At 36.7% G+C, this 16,321-nt stretch overlaps 2 protein-coding genes across 2 annotated transcripts in view; one reads left to right on the forward strand and one right to left on the reverse strand.

Moving 5' to 3' along the window:
- The first annotated feature begins 369 nt into the window (after positions 1 to 369).
- Positions 370 to 2,917, forward strand: LOC133534527 (WASH complex subunit 3). The gene is made up of 3 exons (XM_061873687.1): positions 370 to 646; positions 726 to 890; positions 2,470 to 2,917. Exons 1-3 carry the CDS (start codon positions 593 to 595, stop codon positions 2,785 to 2,787), a joined length of 537 nt encoding a protein of 178 aa, XP_061729671.1. The 5' UTR covers positions 370 to 592; the 3' UTR covers positions 2,788 to 2,917.
- A 3,600-nt stretch (positions 2,918 to 6,517) lies between these two features.
- Positions 6,518 to 16,321, reverse strand: part of LOC133534523 (embryonic polarity protein dorsal-like) — a 62,554-nt gene continuing 52,750 nt past the window's right edge. The window contains exons 8-10 of the mRNA XM_061873679.1: positions 16,105 to 16,194; positions 15,623 to 15,687; positions 6,518 to 7,504 (exon numbers count right to left, since the gene is read on the reverse strand). Of these exons, the coding sequence (XP_061729663.1) occupies positions 6,614 to 7,504; positions 15,623 to 15,687; positions 16,105 to 16,194 (1,046 nt within the window). The 3' untranslated portion in view covers positions 6,518 to 6,613. The remainder of the gene's footprint in view (positions 7,505 to 15,622; positions 15,688 to 16,104; positions 16,195 to 16,321) is intronic.

Below are 16,321 nucleotides of genomic sequence, written 5' to 3' on the forward strand. Positions count from 1 at the left end.
TAGTTATATATAATTGTTTTGTGTGTATTTGTTTCTAATTGTATTTGTGTGTAATATTAACCTAAACTTTACTTAGACTTATTGAACTTCACTTTAAATAAATTTTATAAATTTGAATATTGCCCTAAAATTGTATAAGAAGGTAATTATTTTTAGTAGTATATTGATATTATTACTACCACAATGTTATCTTTTTAACATTGGCAACATGTGCGAGTGAGACAGGGCTCTGGTTTTGCTATCTCAAGTGGACCGTTTTCTCTAGTCTTTCTAGCTCGGTCATAAGGTTTAATCTGGTATGGCAAAACAAAATCATTGCGCTCTCCACTTTAATATAAAATTATATTCCTTCATGGTTGTGACGTTTGACAATGACAATTTTATTAACAAAGACTTGGCTTAAAGGACTCGCATCCAGGCTATAATTGTAAAAAAAAAATATATTGCTTGAACTTTGCGAGAAACGAGATTTTTGATTTTCCAATATTAATTTAATTGAATAGCTTCAAAGTGCTGAATTATCTTAATATAAAACTGCTTTTTTTTAATTTATTCAATCTGCTGTTTATTGTTCCTTTATTTGAACAAAATTATGAATTTACAAGGGTCGGCCGTCAGTCACGAAGTAAATAGTGATTTATCTAAAGTAGGTGGATTTCATTCTATCAAAATCTTGAATTTGCCTAACATACCTGGAGTTTTCACGATGGTTAAATTTTTACTAGATAGCTGGGTTGCAGCAGAAGAGAACTTTGGCGTTTGTTAACCATTTTCTCGTAACTACTGTACAGTTTTTGAATAAGTTTACAAAGGACTGTGAAGAAAAACTAATGCATTTTGAACGGAAACTTGAAAAAGTTAATGCTACCATGGTTTTGTTGGAAGCTAAGGTAAAATTTATACTATTTATCTTTACTGATCATCAGACATAGAAGTTTTTGTGGCAAAAAGCGATTGTTTGAAAAAATTTAACTTCGATAAATCTGTTATCGATAAGTCAGTCATAGCTTAATAATTAAGAGATGTAAATCCTACTTGCTGTAATTACCGAGAAATTTCAAGCATAAAAATTAATTACAAATCTTTACATAATTTCTTTATTACATTTATTTTGTACTTGAAAATAAAAACATAAACTTAGTATACAGTGCTAAAAGAATAGAAAACGACCAATATATTAAAGAAGATATTGAACATGTTGTGTATTTTGCAGTAGCTATCTTCACTTCATAAAATATAGGTATATAGGTAATGTTAAGGTAACATTGATAATAGACATGTCAATATTTCATTTTGTCAAACACTTTATTTTGCCACAAAAACTTCTATGTGTGCTGATCATACAGTGGATACTGGCTAATCTGGAACCCTCTCTAATTCGGTAATCGCTGTACCCAGATAGTATTGGTTGGGTGCATGCCTTAATATGAAGATTTTAGTAGTCACAGATTTTTCTTTCTACCTTGACTAAGAGTGCTTCTGAAATTAAGCGTAGTAATTTTAAGCTGAAGAGTATTTTTTCTTTAATATGTGAAAATATATAAAACTGTCATTTGATTACCAATTACATGATTTTACTACCACAAAAAAATTGCCGACGGTAATCTGAAAACCTTCGTAATCCATTACCGACTGGTTTTTTGCCTGAATATTTTTTACACAATAACAATCCAAATATTGAGTATTGTTTGCTCAAGGAGCTCAACTTGTAAATATTAATAAAAAGAATATACTAGGCAAATATAAATACAGTGGAGTCCAGTTAGTATGACCTCCCACATATCAACCAATCACTTTTAACAATATTAGTATAGGCACATGTTTGGTTTTCTTATGAATCAGCTACTATGAAAGTACAAATGTTTGTTACGACTCTGCTTATAGAGACTGACTGCTTTTAATGACAGAATTTTACACAAAATCCAACAGTCAAGTCCGGTTACAATAACAAGCAGACAGAAGATCTAGCAGAAGCAGCTGTTTTTCTATCCTGTTACTCCCTGCTGGGATGTAGGGCTCGAATCATTTTCTTCCACTGACTCCTGTCCTCAGCAGCTTGGGTAACCTCCTCCCACTTGATCTCCAATATGTACACCCAACTTGCTCTATGGAACAACACCAAGTAAATTTAGGGTGACAATGTTTCTGTTTTCCGGGCATCTAACCTGGTAGACCTCTGTTTATCCTAGTTTCAATGTCAGCTTCCATTCCTTTTTTTTCTTTGATGGTTGTATAAATATTAATAAATAAATACAAAATGATGTAATTATTTTAATTTAAAAAATATATATTAAAATTGTCAGTCTGTCATCCTGTTAGTATGACGTAATATCAGTGGTCCCTTGGGCGTCGGTATAACCGGATTCTACTGTACTTGCTTAAAAATTAAATGCATATCATGTTGTTTTTCAAGTCAGTTTTCCAATAATCTTACTTCTATTGCATCTTAACAGCAAAATATATTTACAGCTATCATCAATTCCAGAAGTAAACATTCGATCACAAAGTATGACTGAGGACCGCGAACCTCAAGATAAAAATGCAGGTAAACCACATAGTATACCAGTAAATGGTGCAGAGCCATCACACAGTACAAACCCAGAAACATCTGAAGGGAATGATACTAGGGTGGCAAATGAGACTGCCACGGAGGAAACAGCTGTAACTCCTGAGTACATGAGGTTTGTAAAAATGGTACAGGTGGGGGTGCCTTTACAGGCTGTTAAACTGAAATTAACACTAGAAGGCTTAGACCCCATTGTATTTGATAAAATAATTAACAAATAGGATAACTAAAAATATTATATGAACTTAGTTATGTAAGAACTATATTTTTTCAAAAGGGTTCTATGTAAATAATGAAATGTTACAATCATATATGTATAAAATCAAATAAATTTATTTATTTACATGCCAATGATTCAATTTTTTTTATAATTATTTAAACAGACAACAGCATCCCTATCATTACTTGTATTAGTTTAACTAGTATAGAGTGGATTGAGGCACAATAGTATAGTTTCGTTATTATTTCTATTTATACCTATATATAAAATTCATATTAAGAAAACTATAATTGAAAGGATATTTCATCAATTATTGAATGGTCAATTTACAGAAATGATTTTTTTTTTAAGAAATAAAAGTAACAATCGGCGTATACAGAGGTTCTATCGCGAACATCGAACACCTTCAGAAAGTGCGAGCAAGATGGCACTCCTTACCATCTCAGCGATCATTAGGCACACATCGTGCGTCTGTTAATTCTGTTATGTTATGTTATGTGCTTATGTGTGTATCTGCAAAGCGGAAAGGAGAAATATAAGCGACGCCAAATGTGGACATTCTTGAAACTATATCTTCAATCTTCACACACTTTGTCAATGTCATTGTTTGATAATTTTTCACTTAAACTCAACTGGGAATTAGGAATGTTGATCGTGAAAGTAGGTTTATTAATATTTCTGAAGTGGTTTGGTAATTATGTGGAACGAAAAACTGCTGTTTTAGCTACCGTTGACCGGCCCTCTTTCCCAAGCGCCTGGCGACCGTATAGATAGATCTAATAAGCGTTATAGGGCGATGCCCTAATCATTACACATAGCCTGCACATAGCAAATTCATAGTTGTTTAGAATGTCACTTAAGGGGTTATTACTTCTATGTTCTGTGATCATCTATCCATGAGCCAGAAACTTTCTTCTGCGATTGACAAAAATAGGTTATATAAGTGTAACTTTAAAAAAATCTTAATTAATGATTACACTAATGAGTTCTATGTCTGGTTTAATTTATCGCCCGTATTAGATTTACACACTGTATATTCCTTAAACCCACACTTTACCTACTTATTATGGCAATTTCGTAACGAACATAGGAATTGTATATACTTACCTATATGTATCCTTAGTGCATTAATTACTTATACCTATGTATGTAGTGTGGGGACCATAGCCCAAGCCCTCTCGCGCATTAGGAGGCTTGGGGCCTACCGCGAAAACCGAAATTCGCAAATTGCGGGGATCTTTCTATTTTACTCTCAATAAAACGTAATTAGAGTGAAAGAAAAAAAGAACTTCGATTTTTGCGGTTATAGGCCTGTACCTACCCAGCAGTAGGACGAATATAGGCTGAATTATTAATAATAGCCTTCAGTCAATGATTATTGACTATCTAGATAGTTACATGTAGTCACCATCTATAGTAGCGTATGATGAGACTACGTGTCAAAACCTATGTACAGTTTTTTCAAATAGCTTTACAAATAAATAAAAATAGGCATTACATTATGTGGAAAGTGGAAACATATTAGTAGAAGTTTGCCGATACATTTGGCGCATTGTCCTAATCCATACACACTACTATTGACGTCCAATTTTATTTACCCCGATGGAATTCACCCATTAGAGGGTATAACTATGCGTTCGCACTAAACCATCTCACTACCAGACGGAGCACATAAGACAATTGAAGTCACCATTTATTCCTTCGAGGTCTTTCAGGGTGCATAGCCAAGATGGCAATCTTCTTCTTCTTCCTCGCGTTGTCCCGGCATTTTGCCACGGCTCATGGGAGCCTGGGGTCCGCTTGACAACTAATCCCAAGATTTGGCGTAGGCACTAGTTTTTACGAAAGCGACTGCCATCTGACCTTCCAACCCAGAGTGTAAACTAGGCCTTGTTGGGATTAGTCCGGTTTCCTCACGATGTTTTCCTTCACCGAAAAGCGACTGGTAAATATCGAATGATATTTCGTACATAAGTTCCGAAAAACTCATTGGTACGAGCCGGGGTTTGAACCCGCGACCTCCGGATTGCAAGTCGCACGCTCTTACCGCTAGGCCACCAGCGCTTTGCCGCCAAGATGGCAATCGTTCGTAATAATCTCTCTCTATCTCTATCAGAAGACAGCGTATCGTTCGCTGCGGAGCGAAAATTGGTATCTGAGCGAGGCGCCCAAATATTTATTGAGGTTTTCTATTTTTGTTAACAAAACACTAAATAAAGCCATTTCATCGTCCTTATCCTAAATATTCATGAAAATACCAACCATAAGGCCGCTTGTTAACGGCCGTTGTTTTCAATGGACAACGGACAGTGTTACGCGACGATGTCTTGTTTTCCTGGGTGTAGCTGTCGGTAGCCACATACAAAACGATGTAGTCGCGTAACACTGTCCGTTGTCCGTTGAAAATAACAACTGACGTTAACAAGCGGCCTGAAGAGAAATAAATAAATGGTAACTCAACGAGAATTAACAACCAAATTAAATTGAGCCCTTAACAAGATCAGGGCGACCTGGATGGAACCGTTGGAAGCCAGCCGTAGAGCGCTTTAAATGCTAGGGCATTTGGATCAATTGCAGATAAAAGCGCCGAACTAAAGGGGTTTATATATAAATCCATCCTTTCGTCGGATACTGTTTGACTTGCTAACACTGAAATAACTTATATATTTTTTTACACTACGTCGGTGGCAAACAAGCATACGGCCTACCTGATGGTAAGCAGTCTCCGTAGCCTATGTACGTCTGCAACTCCAGAGGACTAACTGTGACCCCATAATTATTATTTTATCAGTAGCAATGTACTGTAAACATGGTTGCGATACCAGAATATCTATTCGAAACGATTACTACGCATTTACAAACTTACCTAGTATTACACTGCGTTTAATGTTTTGTGGTTATTTTAGTAGACAGACTGCCACTAGGTATGTTAAAGATATTAAATGTTATTTATTTATCATTTTTATCAACAAAGAACTGACTTCGTCTACTTAATGTATTATTACCAAAATTGATTTCGAGAATTAACTCAACCGTCTGAACACCACAAAGTTTGGTACGTTTCAAAACGTGACAAACTCTTTGGTAAAGTTAAATGTTTTTTATTTTATTTCAACTTTGATTTGACAATTTGTCAGTCATTCAATACAGAAGTTTTACTGCTCCCGAAGAAATGGGCATGATTATAATTTACGGTGATGCATTACAAAATGCTAATCGAGCGTTAGCGTTAGCTCTGTAGAGGCAGCGATTCCCTTTTCGAATTGTACCAAGAAACGCTCGAGTAAGTAATTGTAAATGCGATCCCATCAAAAACAATACTTGTCAAAAAAACCAAGTCTCGCAACTCAGTTGTTCTGCGGTAAAAAGTTGTGAGATCCATGTAATACCAAGTCGGTTATTAATTTATTCAGTCTCTACTTAAGCGACTTTCTGTCTTAATACGTCCAGTCTCTAAGACCACGATCGTGGTCCATAACAATTGAAAATCAATTGTGTCTGGAATCTCCGTACTCGAAGCATTAAGTTGTTACGTAATAATTAACAGCATCTTATAGTGACGCATATCAATATTAATTTTTTTTTATGTTTTATATAAATATATTGAGACTTGGCCATCGCACTAAATAATTGAATTTACATGTGTTTTCAGGCGATTGAATTTACACGTGTTTTCAGGGCGTTTTACTAACCACCGTTAAGAGATTCGCCCGTATAAGATTTACACACTGTATAGGTACATTACATTTATTGTTTCAGAACATGTGGCGTTTTCAGAAAATATGAGATCGTTAGGAATTACTTATTTTTATCTTCTTACACTATTATTATTCGCTTACATTAAGTCCGCGTTTTAAGTCTGCAGATAAGGCATTCTCAAAATCTATTTCTACAACATTGTGTTGACAATCACCATTATTCATATCTTGGTTATGGCCAATATTGTTAGGCATAAAACTATGGGTGGTAATTTCATTCAAGTTATAATTTTCATTAATTGATATTTCATCATTATGAATTCTATGGCCAATATTATTCGGATCTAAATTATTTTGATTAATGTTATTAAGGTCAGCAGTCATGGATAAATTAATATTTTCGTGCCAGGCTTCAACTGCATACACATTATTGAATACTGCGTCGAAAATACCCTTGGAGCAAGGATCAGTCAAGATATCATTGATTATTGTTTGGATTACTCTTTCTTCTCCTGATGTTGGAACTCCATCGTTCTGTATTTGCATGTTTGAACTGTGGAATTGGTTATTTGAATTAATATATGCAGGCGACGCATCACAACCAAGATATTCGGGTGTCATCACCTTTTCACGTTTTGGCGATAGTTCGTCAGAGTCGGCCTTGCCACGGTTGTGCTCGGAGACCGATCGTTTTACTTTTGTGCCTGCCGGAATTCTTGCCGAGAATATGTATGACCCCGGTGTGACATTTACTTCTGGTAGCACCGTAGCTTTAAGGTTTGTATTTGCCACACGAGTGTCCACTTCAGCATGAATATTAGGGATCATGTTATTTTCATGGATATTATTCATGTTAGATAATGCCATGTTATTTCCTTGGATGTTATTAAGAATAGATATCATATCATTTCCTGGAATATTGCTCGGGTTAAGTGGCCTATAGCTGCTGCCATTGTTCACGTACTGGTCATGTCCGGTAATTGCACTGAAGTCTGTTTCTTGAACAGATGCACTAAATTCCTGAAAAACATATAGACACATTTCATACCTAATTGTTCATTAATGTGTTATCCAATGTATTATTTAACAAAATAGGTAGGAAAGTACAATCAGCGTCAAATAAACAACGACGGCCAAAGTTATCAAATAAATCGCAACACGTCTTTGATACTATAGAAACAAGGACGTGTTCCAACATATTTGGCCACTTTGGCCGTCACTATATATATATATATTGGATGTCGTCTGTGGGTACTACATAAAAATAAATACAACGTGTCACAAATAATATAAGTTTTTGGCAATAAAAAAAAACATTTTTGGTACAAGTTTTTATCGCTGACCGTACTTTTTTCCACAGGCAACTAATACTCATCGAGACAATTCTAAAAACCCCAAACACAATTAGGTTGCGTTGTTTTATCACAGAGTACCTATGACTACCTCCAGTCTCCATCATCAGATCAGCTTGATGGTACCATAATCTTGCATTGTCACCCGACTTACATATGTATGCAAATTTTCAGCTTCATCGGAAACCAAAAGTGGATCATATTTAGGGATTGCAAATATTCGAAACTTTTAGGTATTCGAATGTTTTTTTCTGACGAAATATTCGAATAAAATTCGAATATTTTTAAGAAATAAGAAAATGAACGAGAAAGAGTTTTTTTGTTTATATCATTTTATTCAAAAAACTATTTGCACACATTAATGCAAATAAAAACTAATGATATTTTGCAGAAATCCACTTAATTGACTAGATTTTATCATCCTACTGAGATGCCCACATTTATAAAAACGAGTCGAAACGCAAAAATTAGACGTATTAAATATTTCTAGACGAATGCATCGTTGCGTGAATTAATATTATTATATCTATAACCATCCAAACACGTAAGAGAAAATAAATAAATGAGTAGGTGATTATTTTCGATTTCAATTTTATATTTACTTTCACTCAGTTGCCTATAAAAAAGCCTTTCCATTGTATTTTGAACCGTTCTATCCGGTTGTGTGAGAGTAAACGGACAGTTGAGTGGTTTAGCATCGAACAGAGTGATAGGCAAGGATGTGTAGCGTCACCGTGGCTGTTTAAGCTACTCATGGGCAGAAGTTTGCATTGCATCATTTGAGAAATAATGAACGTGGGCTGAGAATGAGTGGGTCAAATGTCTTCTTTACGCTGATGACCTGGTATTGCTAGCGTCATCGGGTGAAGAGTTGCAGGAGATGGTAACCAGAATGCATGGGTCTTTAGAAAAGAAAGGAATGAAAATAAATGTAAGCAAGACGAAAGTAATGGTATTTGGAAAGGAAGAAAATATGACAAACTGTGAAATTTTTATTGGTCGAGAAAGAGTGGAACAAGAGAAAGAGTTTGTTTATCAGGGAACCTTGTTCACTAGGGACGGTAAGCATGATAAAGACATTGAAAGGAGACTAAATGCTGGAAATGGTGTGAATGGGGCACTTAACGCTTTTATGAGCAGCCAGAAGGTGTCACAAAAAGCACGGTTGGATGTGCATAGAGGGGTGTTGGTGCCCACACTTATGTATGGTAGCAAAAGTTGGGTATGGCAGAAGAGGTATCAGAGCCAAGTGGGTGCAGTGGAAATGAGAGTGTTGAGAAGTATGTGTATTACAAGATAGAATTAGGAATAGTGTGATAAAGGAAACGTGTGGACTGAACGAAGATGTAGTGACAATAATTTAAAAAGGTATGTTGAGATGGTTTCGACACGTGGAAAGAATGAATGAAAGAAGGCTTATAAAGAGAGTGTATAAGGGAGAAGTAGAAGACAGAGTTGAAAGGGGTAGAAACCAGCGGACTTTGATCAAATCGGGGAAATTTTGATAACTTTTGATTTTGTTTTCTTTGAAATCGAGTTAGGATTAGCTGTAAACTTATCGCGAGAAAAACAATAAAAATATTATTTCCTTCGCTATTTGGATACCTACCGTTACCGTTCACTGTAAAAATACCCAGCAAAATACACAGTATAGCGGATGATTGATGTATTTCGAGTAATAAAAATTATTCGAATATTCGAAAACTGAGCGGCCGAATATTCGAATATCAAAACCGGTTCGAATATTTTGCAAGCCCTAGTCATATTTAACTTCCAAGATTAGTCCCATACATACTAACAGGGCAAATTAAATAAAAGCTTGTAAAAGAGTGGGAATCCGTTCATTACCTCAAGAAAATTAACCCCAATATGGGCAATCAGGGGAAATAATTCGTGTAGTTAAATTGGTACAATTATAATGATAATCTTGCGGTGTCCAGATGAACATTCTAAAAGTCCCCGAGGGTGGGTTGTGCTGAGGGTGTAGAGGGAAAGGTTAAGGAAACTGTTTCAGAGTTTGGCTCATATCTTGAATATCTGTAAGAATAACATTATAATTACTTCGGACAAAAGTTTTAACATAAAATTTCCTACAAATTTGATAATGTTAATTTTTACTCTAGGGTCAATACTTTAGGAGCTAAAGGCTGTTTAAGTTAACATAGAGACTATTTTTGTAATTTTTTATTTACAACTCAACAAAATGTTTTTTCGTAATTATTCATCATAAGCAGAGATCGGCGGGGGTGAGCTGTTTTCAGTTTTTGCATAACATGGACATACCTGTCATTTAATGGTAATTGCCTCATATGTAATTGATAATTATAAATTAATTAAATTATTTTATTTCGGCTGCCTTCACGTCACGTCGCTATCAAAACCTACGGAATGTGATTAATCTACTTTACACTGCTTAAGTGAGAAAAAAGTTTCATCTAGCATTAAAGTAAGCTTCCTTAGATCATATAATTATTATTGTATACATGTCATGGACCAAGTGATTAATGTGGGCATTATGAATTTATGAATAATGGCAAGCTATATCAGGCCAAGTGATAAATTATTATCTGAACTTCATTATTTATCACATTGTCTAGTCATTATGAATATTGCTACGTGGTCGTTGGGCAATTTGATAATAAAGAGATACATTGGATGAAGTGCGAGGAGGAAAACAAACGCGTGACACGCGTTGACCAACCAGAGTCCGCGATAGCAACGTACGGACGTCAAATGTTTCACTGTTTACTGTATAACACTCACTGTTTTTTATTTAGTTTTGGACTGTATTAAAACCGAATACGGATGGACGCGGACGGATCTTATTTTTGTCATTCAGTTTCGAATTGTAGTAAAAACCAAATTAATTTTTTTACTTCCCTTTCTGGGGGTTTTGAGGTGGCCATTTCTGGCCCTTTTTGGCGGCGCTCTAACAATCGCTTGGAGACTCAGCGTCTCCTAGCAGGAGAGTCCTGGCAAGTAAGTCTTAAAGATCCCCAGCTTTGTGCGTATGGGGGATGGCGGTTGTGGAGCAGTAGACGAAGCAGGGTACGCGCAGTTATAGCCCGTCTCACTAACTCCTCCGTGTGTTGCTCCGTTGTGATGCCCCTGTGTGACCTCTAGGTATTTTGCTATGTGCTGCCCCAATATCTCCTTGCCTAGTAATTGCTCGTATGGGCTGCTCTCGTGAAGAGCGGCTACGTCTTAGTGACGTTCACCTAGAACCTCCGTTTGGTCAGCCACTCAGGTAGGACATCAAGCTAGCGCTGGATCTTCAGTGAGGCGTGGGTTGGTGTGATGGACGACGCGTAGTACGCTGCGTCGTCTGCGAACAGACCCAGCTTGACGCGACCAACCACCGAGATATCATCGGTGTACCAAGCATAACAAGATGGCGATAAATAGCTGTCTTGTGGGACTCCCGCGAAGTCAACTGCCACTTGAAAGCGTCGGTTGGTGAGGAAGGAGTTGACAACGTGTATGACTCAACGTGGGGCCGATGACGTTGACAGCTTTGGCTTGCAGGCCCTCATGTCAGACCTTGTCGAACGCCTTCTCTGTGGCGAGGAATACTGCGACGGCATGCTTCTTCAGGTTCATCCTCTCAACCATGTAGGAAGAGAGGACTCTGGTTAGCTACATAAAAAAAAAAAACAAACAAAAAAAAACAGGGTAGCCTCTTTAACGCACGCCTCAAATCTCGTAGACCTATCTGGTCAGACTCCCAAATCCAGGGCCCAGTATTCTTCGACGTTAATCTGGAATGGATGGAAAACTGGCACTCGTACTGCACACAAACTCAGTTTTCCAACAGTATCGAGATCAATCCAACAAATTAACCACCCGGTCTAGATGAGCCATGAATGATCTGAGTTACAGTGAACAGAATAAGGTCCGACGTCAGCTGCTGTAAATACAACCTCCACAAATGGGGTTACAAACCCTCACCAAACTGAATGTGGCGCGCCAGACCAAACAACTACGCACATTGTGGAAGAATGCCCCAAGACACGTATTTCGGGAGGCATGAAAATCTGCACGCAATTACTACGGATGCCAGGGATTGGCTGTCAAACTTATATAGAGCTATAGATGTCCATATAAGATTAAACGCTGAAAATTTGATTTCAATAAAGCCTTACGATAATAATATTACAGCCAGATCCTTTTCACTTGCTGCTGGAGTTGGAGCTGCGGCTTCAGGAGCTGTGGGCTTCGTCTTCTTTTTATTTTTCTTTGTAGCCTTTTTGGTGGTGTTGGTGGCCGCTGGTTGGTCTCTTTCGCCGCCTTGAGTAGGGGCATTCGCCAGCGCCATCAGGGAGGCGGGCGCCGACTACTCCACCGTGGGTTTTGCAAGGCTAGCCTTCGTCACTGGGCCTGCCTTCTTACGGACCGTGTGTGCGTTTATGCCAGCCTTCCAATTATGGGCCTCTCTTAGATACACGGGGCATCTCCTGTGACTGGCTAGATGAGAGCCCGTGTAGTTGGCGCATGTACGGGTCTCTTCTTTTGGCCTTCGGCATTTTGTTGCTGGATGAGGTCTGCACAATGGACGCACTTTTGCGCGCTATGACAGTCCTTCGAATGGTGTCTGCAGCCCTGGCAGCTGTGACACTGCGGTGGTCCAGACTTCCCCCTCCATGCTTCTATTATAATGGAGTTCAGGAAGAGAAACACGTTCATCCTGTAGATCGCGGTATAGTCTCGAGAGGGAAATGAGGCAGGGGGGGGGGGCGAGCTGCTTTCTTCTAGGGTTGTAGGGGTTGTTGTTTTGTAGCAGCATCTTTAGGCTTCTTCTGGGTTATATTTCTAGTTGTATAATCATAGGTAAATGCATCTTAGGAAACGAAGGAATTTTACGTTCACTTTAATGTTAAAATTAAAAATAATAGTATTGAAAAATGTTTTTTATTACTTTGCCCAATAGGTGAGAGGCAGTATGTATAATGCCCGGGCAATTTAATTATTTGCATATTTATTACCACATTGCCATCTCAAATTGGGCATTTTTCATAATGCCCGGGCATTATGAAAAATGCCCAATTTATCACTTGGTCCATAACATATCCATTTCACTCCACTCACATCAGTGGATGTAGAAGGATCTTTTTCTATATACAAATAAAGCTTAAATAAAACTCAAGGCAAAACAAATTAAAAATTGAAAATATAGAAAAACTTATAGTTATTTATTACAATAGCACAGAAAATTAAATGTGCAATAAATAAAAAAGCTTAGCACTCGTTTTGTATGAATTTTATTTTTAGTTTAATCATTTCAGTCTTGTCTTCTTCTTATTATTATTATTATTTGTATGTCTCTTAAAAATTCTCGGGACCATGCGGTCCCGGGCATTTTGAAGGCGTGCGTGGGGCCGAAGCCAACACGTAGAGGCCCCTTGTAATAAGACAATTTACTCACTTGACAGTAATTTGACACCAACCGACGATTATCCCTTTTTAGGGTTCCGTAGCCAAATGGCAAAAAACGGAACCCTTATAGATTCGTCATGTCCGTCTGTCTGTCCGATTCTGTCACAGCCACTTTTTTCCGAAACTATAAAAGCTATACTGTTCAAACTTGGTAAGTAGATGTATTCTATGAACCGCATTATGATGTTTACACAAAAATAGAAAAAAAAAACAATAAATTTTGGGGGTTCCCCATACTTAGAACTGAAACTCAAAAAATCTTTTTTCATCAAACCCATACGTGTGGGGTATCTATGGATAGGTCTTTAAAAATGATATTGAGGTTTCTAATATCATTTTTTTCTAAACTGAATAGTTTGCGCGAGAGACACTTCCAAAGTGGTAAAAAGTGTGTAATTTCCCCCCGTAATTTCTAAAATAACAGAATGAAAAATCTAAAAAAAATATATGATATACATTCCCATGCAAACTTCCACCGAAAATTGGTTTGAACGAGGTCTAGTAAGATTTTTTTTTTAATACGACATAAAAATTAAAAATAAAATTTTTTTTCATCAAACCCATACGTGTGGGGTATCTAGGGATAGGTCTTCAAAAATGATATTTAGGTTTCTAATATCATTTTTTTTCTAAACTGAATAGTTTGCGCGAGAGACACTTCCAAAGTGAAAAAATGTGTCCCCCCCCCCTGTAACTTCTAAAATAACAGAATGAAAAATCTAAAAAAATATATGATATACATTACCATGCAAACTTCCACCGAAAATTGGTTTGAACCAGATCTAGTCAGTAGTTTTTAGGGTTCCGTAGCCAAATGGCAAAAAACGGAACCCTTATAGATTCGTCATGTCCGTCTGTCTGTCCGATTCTGTCACAGCCACTTTTTTCCGAAACTATAAAAGCTATACTGTTCAAACTTGGTAAGTAGATGTATTCTATGAACCGCATTATGATGTTTACACAAAAATAGAAAAAAAACAATAAATTTTGGGGGTTCCCCATACTTAGAACTGAAACTCAAAAAAATCTTTTTTCATCAAACCCATACGTGTGGGGTATCTATGGATAGGTCTTTAAAAATGATATTGAGGTTTCAAATATCATTTTTTTCTAAAGTGAATAGTTTGCGCGAGAGACACTTCCAAAGTGGTAAAAAGTGTGTCCCCCCCCCCCGTAACTTCTAAAATAACAGAATGAAAAATCTAAAAAAAATATATGATATACATTGCCATGCAAACTTCCACCGAAAATTGGTTCGAACGAGATCTAGTAAGTAGTTTTTTTTTAATACGTCATAAAAATAAAAATAAAAATTTTTTTTCATCAAACCCATACGTGTGGGGTATCTAAGGACAGGTCTTCAAAAATGATATTTAGGTTTCTAATATAATTTTTTTCTAAACTGAATAGTTTGCGCGAGAGACACTTCCAAAGTGAAAAAAAGTGTGTCCCCCCCCCTGTAACTTCTAAAATAACGGAATGAAAAATCTAAAAAAAATATATGATATACATTACCATGCAAACTTCCAACGAAAATTGGTTTGAACCAGATCTAGTAAGTAGTTTTTTTAATACGTCATAAATGGTACGGAACCCTTCATGGGCGAGTCCGACTCGCACTTGGCCGCTTTTTTTAATACGTCATAAATGGTACGGAACCCTTCATGAGCGAGTCCGACTCGCACTTGGCCGCTTTTTTTCTTATAATATTTATATATGGATACTCCATATCCATATTAACATCTACAAGACACATCTACAAGACATTAATGACGTAAAAACAACTCACCCCCGCCGATATCTGATCGTAAGTCTTAGTTTTTGAGATTTTGCAATAAGTATATTTTAACGGACGGGTAACTACGGAACCCTACACTGAGCATGGCCCGACATGCTCTTGGCCGGCTTTTTTTATATTTTAACTAAAAAATTGAGTTATATATTAAATCGTCTATTTTTGTCTCTTTGAGCACTATAGCTCCTAAAGTATTGATTGTAGAGTAAAAATAAACATAATCAAATTTGTAGCAAATCTTATTGTGATACTTTTGTCCGGAGTAATTATAATGCTATTTGTACAGATATTCAAGATATCAAGATAAGCAAAGCTCTGTAAAAAAGTACCTTCAACCCAACCCTACACCCTCAGCACAACCCCGCCCACGAAGACTTTTAGTATGTTTATCTGGACACCACAAGGTATAACTAGAAGTACCAATTTACAAAACTACACTAATTATTTCTCCTGATTTTATTAATTTTCTTGAGCTATATGGGCGTATTCGGTATTACCAGGAAAAAGTATAACGACGGTGCAACTGGCCCTAATAATCATAATTATTAAAGTACCTACCTGGTAGCTGGCAGAAGAGATCTTGATATTCTGGTATGGTGAAAATGACGGCACCTGACTTGACGCTTAAAACAAGACAATTAATTTGTTAAATAAATAATGGGTTATGGAATTATTTCCATATTTTGATTTATATCATGGAAAGTATTTTAGGTACGATAGGCAAGAAGGCCTTTGTGGGCAGTGGGTAGTGGGTGGTCCAAAAGTTTCTGACAAAAGCAAAGAAAAGGCTCACATTGTCGAAACTGATTAAGAGAAATGTGGACGACTGCTACTCCATAGAGGGTGTAAATCCAATACGGGTAATAAATCAAACCAGACATAGAATTTACCCCTGTAATCATTAATTAAGTAGTTTTTATTAAGTTACACTTAATTATTACCATGTAGTGGTTAGTTATCGAGTAGCGGAATTTATCACTCTTTCTTTAATTATATTTCTCTATGGGCACTATGCAGACATAAGTGAAAATTTAACTTACTACTTGGCATCGCGCAAGAATCACTTGTCTTCGTGCTGGTTTTGGCTCTCCCTTTGCCTTTTGCGTAAATGTCAGCAAGATAGCCCGGTGCTGAAAAACAACATAGGTACTTAATATTTATTATTAGGAAATGTGTCAGTAACTAAACTAATAAAGAGTGTTAACTTTCATACACGATACAATTATAACTATAGGTATGGCATACACTAACATAAGA

The sequence above is a fragment of the Cydia pomonella genome, chromosome 2, assembly GCF_033807575.1.
Source record: "Cydia pomonella isolate Wapato2018A chromosome 2, ilCydPomo1, whole genome shotgun sequence".
In the NCBI taxonomy this organism is placed as follows: domain Eukaryota; kingdom Metazoa; phylum Arthropoda; class Insecta; order Lepidoptera; family Tortricidae; genus Cydia; species Cydia pomonella.